The sequence below is a fragment of the Oreochromis aureus genome, linkage group 5, assembly GCF_013358895.1.
Source record: "Oreochromis aureus strain Israel breed Guangdong linkage group 5, ZZ_aureus, whole genome shotgun sequence".
NCBI classification, from domain to species: Eukaryota; Metazoa; Chordata; class Actinopteri; order Cichliformes; family Cichlidae; genus Oreochromis; species Oreochromis aureus.
This window is the reverse complement of record NC_052946.1, coordinates 34,026,772-34,036,183: the sequence shown is the minus strand read 5'-3', so window position 1 is coordinate 34,036,183 and position 9,412 is coordinate 34,026,772. Positions and strand designations below refer to the sequence as shown.

General features: G+C 39.8%; 1 protein-coding gene across 1 annotated transcript in view; it reads left to right on the top strand.

Moving 5' to 3' along the window:
- Positions 1 to 715: 715 nt before the first annotated feature.
- The window catches only part of asic1b (acid-sensing (proton-gated) ion channel 1b), a 187,656-nt gene continuing 178,959 nt past the window's right edge, over positions 716 to 9,412 (top strand). The window contains exons 1-2 of the mRNA XM_039612833.1: positions 716 to 1,964; positions 8,852 to 9,047. Of these exons, the coding sequence (XP_039468767.1) occupies positions 1,603 to 1,964; positions 8,852 to 9,047 (558 nt within the window). The 5' untranslated portion in view covers positions 716 to 1,602. The remainder of the gene's footprint in view (positions 1,965 to 8,851; positions 9,048 to 9,412) is intronic.

Here is a 9,412-nt window from a genome sequence, read left to right as displayed (position 1 = left end):
CACCAGCCTGAACAGTTTTTCCAATCCTGTATTTTCCAGCCTTGTTGAGAACGTGCAACTACCCAACAACCACGTCACATTTAAAGTCACTAAATCACCTTTCTTTATTTTATAATGCTCACTTTGAATTTGAGGTCTTGAGCACATTGGTTAATTAGATATTTGTAAACTAGCAGTTGAATAGCTTTACCTAACAAAATGGGCGGTGGGTGTATGTCCATCTTATATATACAGTCTACACTTTAAAAGTTGACCTAATCCTGTATTATAGTAACAAAGAGCAAAACAGTAAGTAAATTAGAATAATTCACACAAGTCTGGTGCAAAGGTAATGATGTTCTGCTTAGGTCATTTGTCTTTTAAAGTGTTGGTTTAGGCCTTTAGGATAACTAAAATGAGCAAAAGTAAACAGCAGGATTCTCTTTCCTTTACTAGGCTAGCTCATTGTTTTCTTGGTAGTTTAGCTAAAGCAGGCTAAGTAAATTTACCTAAAAATGTAACTAAACTTTAACTAAACTGCCAATTTTAAGTTGATGGTAAAGCTGTATGTTCTGTAGGCTACAGTAGCTTTGTCTAAAGTATGGGTTAGGCACTGCTGGAGTGCCGCCGACGCTGGACTCCGTCACCCGGTGTAAAACGCATGCCATCCTATCATTGCTCTCTCCTGTTTGGGGCGAATTTAATTGATCTGGGAAACCGCTACCGGTCTGAGGTAATTTTTCCCTGAATTCACGGAGAATAGTATTTTCCTAGAACCTTCTTACTCACGGATATATCATTTCAGGAAAAGAAAAAAAATCAGAGTCATTATCATTGCATTGTTGTGGACGCAGTTCGGAGGAGGGAATGGATGCAAGCGGGCAAGCAGAGGCGCACCGAGGCAGCTATCAGACAGAGCCAGCTCTTCTGTGATGCAGCTGTTTATCCCGTGGAAAACCCAGGACACCCGACGACCGCTCTTAAAACGTTAACAGGCGAGAAATCAGCGGCTGTTTGTTATTCCACGCGTGTTGGGATTGCTCGGGAAAAAGAGACGCGAAAGCCATGTAGCCGGTCTGTTCTCTGAACCGCTTTGATTTTCTAATTCCTTGTCTTCTTCGCAGTGGTTTGTTTTCTACCCTTTCATCCGTGATCTGTTCCTGCAGACCTGCACACTATTTCTGCTGTTTGTGTTAAGCTTGGAAGCCAGATATCAACTCGATAATTTTACAGAAGTGTGCAGGAGAGAACAGCGCTGGCATCTTTCCATGCGCGCTTTCATCGTCATTATCATTATTATTGTTATTATGGAACTGTGACCCCAAACGAGGCAGCATACATCGCATGCTTCTCCCACATTCACTTTTTACAGGTGTTTTCAGTTAGGAACTTTGTATTTTGAGGATATTTCTTGCAAAATGCTCTAAATGTCGAGCAATTTTGCCGGCTGTCAGTGACGCAACACCTCACACAGACTGCATGAGAAATACATGCGTAGAAGGGCGTGAACTTGCAGCCACTAACCTCCTCCTCATTAATAAAGCATCTGCTTATCTACAAAGCCACTTTGCTCTTTTTGCGACCTCACACCCATCATTCATCTAAACTCATCTCGGGGACATAATGGATCTTAAAGCGGACTCGGAGGACATGGACTACAGGCGGCCGGCTCCCATTGAAGTTTTCGCCGCCAGATCCACACTGCATGGCATCTCGCACATGTTCACTTACAAGCGGATGTATATCAAGCGCACCCTGTGGATTTTGTTTTTCTTGGCCTCCGTGGGTGTGCTGGTGATGGTGTGCGTGGATCGGGTGCAGTTCTACTTCGAGTACCCCCATGTCACCAAGTTGGATGAAGTGGCGGCTTCACTGATAATATTCCCTTCGGTAACCTTCTGCAACCTCAACTCCTTCCGTTTCAGCCGGGTGACACGGAACGACCTGTACCACGCTGGGGAGTTCCTTGCCTTGCTCAACGGCAGGTGTGTACGTCTAGAAGTCATTTACAATACCTGCCTGTGTGTAGGCTGGCATACTGGTGCTTTTATATAAGCACTAAAACCACACTTCACCTGCACCCTAAGTGTTATGTAGCCTAGTGTATGACAAATGCAGTGGCTGCAGGGGACACATCTGTGTGGATTTATCACATGATGATTCAGTATCTGATTGTGCCCTTTGCATTTAGCTGAAACACTAAGTTTTTGGTTATTGTTGTTGTTGTTCTTAATCTAGTCACATTCTATTGCAGTTATCATCAAACTTAAAATAACTGTGAGCACTTAAAAAATCCTTTGACCCCACCGCTAAATATCTGCATGTCTTCTATAGACAGTCGGTGTTTGGAAGCAGGTTTTATGCTTTGCAGCCCAGCAACAGCAGTGTTTAAGGTGGCATTTAACTTTGTAGCTTAGGTGTAGTCTGCATTGTTGTAGCTTAGGTGTAGTCTGCATTGTTTTAGCTGAGGTCTTATGTCACATGGAAGAGCGGAGCAGAGTTTTACCACCTGTCTTTGACTGGAAGAAGGCCACTGGAGGAAATCCAGACTTCACTGACAAAGCATGCAAAACCTTTCAGAGCTCTGAGAGCTGATGATTGTACCTAGTATGACGCACGTAAGTAAGAAAGTGATGTTAAAGGCTAAAGATGAAAATGTAGTGAGTGTACAGATCTACTGTCTACTGAAATCCATATTGCACACATGCTACCATAGCTGTGAAAAGCAGTGCAACAACAACCATTAACACCCACCTGGTAGAATATGTTGATAATGAGAATGAACACACCTTAACATAGACGCTAAGAATCCTCCAAGTAACAGATAAGCTGTTTCTAAATTTTTAATAAAAAATGGTGTAGAAAATATTAATGGTGCAGTTCCTTGCCTTATCATCTTACAATTCATGTGATGCAAATATAAATATTGGATAAGTAGAGAAGAAGATTTTTAAACCCCCGCTGACAAAGTGTTGAGAGACGTGTATGATTCACAACTGCCATCCCCTCCCTTTACACTTGTTGCTTTCTGCTGTGCTTTGATCATTTAGTCTTTCGGCAACCATGACAAGCACACTGTTTCATGTTGAAACTTTTGACTCTGAATTTCTTCAATTCTTCTTTTCGATGCCATCCAGATTATACTGAGCCCATTTTTCCAATACAGATAATAATCCTGCACTTTGCATTTGCAGCTAGAGCGGGAAGAAAAATATCCCACACAGATACACATGCACACATGGACACACAGATACATAGACGTTGCTTACTGCACTTATGCAGTAACAACTGTGCATGCTGTACATGCTGGAATGACATAAATCCAATTCTCTGTTTTCATACGGGATATAATTTTTCTGTGACCCCTATATATACATCCATATTACGGGTTATAACTTTACAGGATGCCAATAGATCCGCTGTCTTGCGGATGTAGTTTGCATGCTTTGTATGGTATAGATTCTGAGATTTGTTTCCAGGTTGTTTGTAGTGTCAGCTGGAATAGTAGACCATTAGGATATCAGTTCAGGTTTCTATCTCTCTGATTTGTTATTGCAGGTGTAGCCAGATTTTCTTTAAAAAGGTGCACCTAAAAAAATAAAAGATATAGGAAGCAGAACATTAAATCAACCTTATATGCTCCAAGTGACTTTGGGATGAGTTGACTTTTGATGGAGGGAGGGGACTACAAGGAGAGGCAATTAACTTGTGTCTCGTAAGCTGTGTGATGAACAAGTCTTTATCCCCGTGTAATTAGTGCTGTTTGTTAAGCTACAGAGTTGTGCCACTGATTAACACTGTCATCTCCCTCTCCCTTTTCCTTGCCCTCTCAGTTAGCTTGGCCTGGGATTGGGGTTGGGGTAGGAACGGCATCCATTTTACATTTTTTAAAAAAAATGATGACGGGGACAGTTTTTTAAATTATTTTAAAATCAGGTTTCAAAGCTGTAGGAGTGCTAAAGAATGTGGAGGAAAACAAATAAATTAGGAACATCTTGAACGCACAGATTTTACACTAGACATTGATTGAACAGAAGATTTTTCAGTGGTAAGCCTTCTGATACCACCAAACAGGTGGTGGGTTTGGACAGAAAATGACAGAATACAAACAAAATGCTGTGTGGCTGTGGGTCGGTGTTTATCACTGTCTCAGGAGGAAGAAGTAGGCAATATCTACCCTTGCAGTGATGCCAGGCTTTCTTAGACACTGAAGTTTATAGCTGAGCTGCTAGAAATTTCACCTTAACTTACTCGACTCCAGCAGTTTCCAAGCACCCACCCCCAAAAATAAATAAAAAAAATAAATCACTTTCATATTGTATTTTCTCAGGTTGAAGTTACAGTTAGCCATGCAGAACATTAGAAGTAAATTGCTCAGTTTTATTTTTATTGTGTTGCCAAGGCAATTAAATGATAATTAACAAAAGAAAGGTCATTTCAAAGAGGTGTTGGTTATGTGGTTTGTGCTGCCAAGAAGTGTTAGATCAGCTCACGAAAACCAGAGAAGCACGTCTTCTGCTTACACAGAGCCCGAGCTTAAACATGTTTCCTGAGCTTGCAAACATGCTCTCAATTCCCATGAGCTACATGTGAAATGTAATGCTCCATAACTTTGACTGCCTTATCTGTCTCAGCAAGATCATGGCCGTATTACAGATTTAAGTGGTGTAAAAAAGTGCACGGATGGGGACACTGGGAGGCCAGGTCATCGACCGGAAAAAGCTGATTTTTCAAATCTGGGTTCATTTGCATTTATAGTGTACTGTGGCTGTTTACCGCGGAGAATATTACAACTGTGGAGACACAGAAATTTTTGCATGTTTTTACCATATTTTCGTCTTTGGCTTGTTTGTGTATTGCTCATCAATACAATAGAGATTTGTTTGGGTTTTCTGTGCCTCGTGGCATCTTTTGTTTGCATTCCTGTGACCTTGGCCAAATTGGAAGAATAACTGAATCGCAGGTGCACCATCATGAAGATATGATTATCCAAACTCAGCCACCAGGAAACATGGCAGATATTCATTTTCAAGGGCACTGCACAAACAATCCAATCCTTGTTGGTGTATGAGTTCAATTAGCGCTAATTGGATAATTACCTGAGATTATGTCAAGATGTGTTCATTGTTGTGTCACACAGCCCGAGGTATTAACATCAAAACAAATGTAGTGCTTTTGTTTTTGTTTGTGTGTGTGTGAGAAAGAGAGAGAGTACCGCCTTGTGACCACAGTCTTACTGTGAAAGTCCACTCTTAAAATCAGTGGCTGCTTATATTTGCTCTCTCTTCTCATGAGGTGGCAAAGTGTTGCAGATGGTCCTTCATTCGTTTTAGTCCCCACAAGAAAATTAAAGTGCTTGTGGCCCATAATCCAATTTAGTCTCCCCCTCCCATACGTAGAGAGTTTGCAGTGATTGCTTTAGGGAGCAGTGGCAGGGCAATATTAAAAATCTACCCATATTATTGTGATTGTATGCGCTTCAACTAAAGCCTCCTGACTCGGGGATGTGAGCGCAGCGTCTTAAGTGCTCTCCTGGCAGCTTTGTGTTTCTTCTAAAACAGTGGCTCAGGATACAATTCAATTAAGTCCAGAATGTACCACAACAGACTAGCTTCTTATTAGAATAGAGTGTGACAGCGTTGTGATGTAGTCCCCATGTGGGCAAGAGTACTGGAGTTGTGATTGTCAGATTGTCAGTGTGCTTTTAGGACCAATATTACTAAAAACATGGCAATTTGTAAATGGCTCCACTGACAGATATTTATGATATTAGTACCACTCTGTCCTCTAATTTTAAGCTCAGGTCTGAAACAAGTAATACATATAGAGTAGTAATCATACCTCCATTTTAAATACTGAAAATATTAAAATGACATTCACTGAGAAAGGTTTGTATCCTTTCTAGATGACACTTAATTTCTTGGAGTAACCACCACAGTTTGTCCAATTCTTTTAACAAGTTTCTCATCCTGAGTTTATATAGCAGGTTCTCATTGTTCTCTACCTACCTCCTTCTTTTACTTTTGCTCTATTATTCTTTTTTCATGACAACTTTGATGGCATACAGGAAGCAACATTCAAAGCCTTGATTATTGTAGCCAGAGTATTGTGTGAACATTTGGGGAAAGTGTGGTTTTCCCGGTTTCCTTCTCCTCCACTATTGTTTCTGGGGGTTTTTAAGTCATGAAATTTTCCTGCTCTTTTTTGCTTGAGCAGACTTGCTTTTTTTCTCTTAGGACTGCTTCGCTTTTTAACATTTAGGTAAACATGTTTCCCTGTTTTGAAAAATTGCGGTGTGGCGGTATGCTCCAGGATGCACCTTGGAGTTCATTATATGCCTTTAAAAGAACACATCAAACATGGACAGTTTGAATCGAAGAAGCGCGTCTTCTTAAAAAGAAACAGTAGAAAATGTTTCACTTTCTTTCAGTACTTTACAAACTGCAGTAAGCTGTGAACTGTGAAGAATCAGGAGCCAGATGAGCTACTACGTCACTAATCCTCTGGTTTTCAATTTTATCCTTTTATTGTTTGAATAACTTATCTCTGGAAAAAAAAATTTATACATTAGCTTCACTCTGAAATGATTTGACATGTTTTTCTCTAACACCCCTTATTACTTATAATCGTTTAACTGTACGTAACACTGTTTTGGCCTGTAGTAAATTAATGAAAAGTGAACTATACTAGAAAATAAGTACCACATAGATCCAATATCTTTAATTTATAATCTGTATCAAAGATAGTGCTTAACTGTCTTGTTTTTTGGCTGTTGTGTCATACCAGTTACTGCTTTTTATTCAAATTGTGGAAAAAACTCTGATTTAAAAGATAAATAGCAACAAGCAGCTGCTACTCCCATTGAAAGTTTAAACTGTAGCGATAAAAAAAGAAGGTATAATCAACTAGAGTTAATCCTAGTTGATTTGTTAATGTTAAAAAAGATCGCTGATGTTCCGATGTTGAATTTTAAGACTGTATCACTTGGCATTCATTTTAAATCTTGAGCAGAATAATAGTCCCGATATTGTCTGTCAAAGCACTGTGAACTCCATTCAGCACGAAGCATGACCGTCTCTGTTCGGTGTTATGAGCAGGGGAAAGAGAAACAGCCCTCATTTTAAATTACAGCGCATACCACCTCATGTTGCGAACATTTTTTTTCATTTAGTCTGTACCAGGAAAAAGCACTGTAGCAACAGTGAAACATATTACATTTCTTGTAATGTGGTTTGGGCATGAATCAAAAATACATCTCCAGCTGAATATTAACGCAGTGCTCCCAAAGAAGTAATGTAACATTTCATTTTTTATTCATGGATCAGCTTATATTATTCCCATCATCAAGGGGCAAAATCTTGTTCATTATCATAGACAAAGCTTGACCTTGTGGAATTTTTAAAAAATCCATTAAGCTTTACCACCAATTATGGTTTGAAATAGTGCCCATGCTCATGACAAACAACTCTGTCGTCAGTGTCCACAAAGTCATTCACAGATTTACTGTCAGGCACAGGAAGAGAAGGGTATGCCTTTGTCTTTCTCCGTCTCTGGTTTTTACTTCTTCAGCTTGGGGATAAACTTATTCATGTTTGCTAGTGCAAAACGAGTCGTCCAAAATTCTTACAATAAAACAATATATGAACCCCATTATGATATTACTGCTTCTGCTCAACATTACATATGAATCCAGGACTCTACCTTAGCATTGTGGAGTAATTCAATTTTGAAAAAACAGAAGCTGTCCTCTTCACTCTCAGTGTCCTACAAAAATGATCTCACAAGTGTCTGTCAGTAGTGCTTAATTTTAGCGCTCTATAATTTGGGTGCTTGTACCACTGATGGCCCATTGCTCAACAGGGGTCATCAATGGGCCACCTTTTCGCTGCGCAGGGCCATACTGTTTAATTGAGGTTACGTTGCATCAGTGAATGACTGTGAGCAGGCACTAGAGGTTGATGGTAGCTGTCAAATTAAGGCATAGCATAAATGATTTCCACAGTGTTTTTCTTCTGTTTCATTTCTGTGTGCATTGATGCACAGAAATTACTGCTTCTTTGTCATGTTTTGTATTTGTTTGCAGGGAGAAATGAGAGGTGGAACATGGTAAAACTGATCCATTTTTCACTTTGAAAAAAATTGCAGCAAATGATGATTTTTTTTCTTTACACTAAATAGTAGGTGTGGAGGATCATCAGCCCGAAAGCCGCATTCTGAACATTGTTTTCTACATGATCACTCTGCCACCACATTTAACCCTAATTGTTTAACAGACTGATTAAAACAATTGTCTGAAATGAAATATTCCCATCCTGTAAATAATGAGCTGCTTTATTGTGCTCCATGGAGACTGGTATGCCACAGTTAAGCTGTCAGTTTCATAAAACTAAGATGATATTGTGAGAGCTTTTTAGCTGCTCATCTGACGATGCTGACATATATGTACACTTTTGGTTAAGGTGAAGGGTGAATATCCACTTGTTGCTGCATCCATGTTATGTATGTTTCTTCTACCAGAAATACTTGTGTACCTGCCAAACTCTTAAAATCCATCTTTTTAGATGTGACAGTGGTACAACAAAGGTTGTGTCTTGCTTCTTTTACAACCTTAACTGCATTTAATACTTTGAGTGAGAAAATAAGGAATAACAGGATGTTTAATACAATCTGACAGAGTGGATTTGGTAAGCTCAAGGTAAGCAGTTTGAAAAAATAATTCTTATGATTCATACAGAAAAAGAATAACCTAAAATGTTACATTTTCTATGATATTGAATTTGCAAAAACTAAGTACATTAGACTTGTGTGTTAGTTGTGCACATGCGTGTATTTTGTGATCAATGTTGACTAAGTGTAGAATCCTTCTGTCCAGGTATGAGATTCGGGACCCACACCTGGTGGAGGAAAATGTCCTGCAAATCCTAAAGGAGAGAGCGGACTTTGACAGCTATAAGCCTCGGCCTTTCAACATGCGTGAATTTTATGACCGGACAGGCCACGACATTAAGGACATGCTGCTTTCCTGCTCATATAGAGGGGAGGAATGTGCAGCTGAAGACTTCAAAGTGGTGAGTTGCACACGTAAACAAATGTCTTCTAAAGAATCAGCTGAGACCTATGGGTCATCTGATCATGCTAGTGATACAAAATGGGCCTTTATATAGTTTACTGTGCCGTGAACTTTAGCTGAGCACTGGCCACTGAAGTCTGCTTTTGGGAATTGACTTTGCAAAATATATTAAAAGGAGAGATTTACAAAGACAGCGCTTTAACATAATTTCAATCGATGGCGCTCCATCCTTCCAGATTCTTCCATCCCCCTTCAGAATTGGACAGTAAACCATTGTGTAAACTGTGACAGACACTGTACCCTGACCAGGGGCCGCAGAGTGTGGTGATATTACATAGACTGTTGCAGGGCCCTGCACACTGG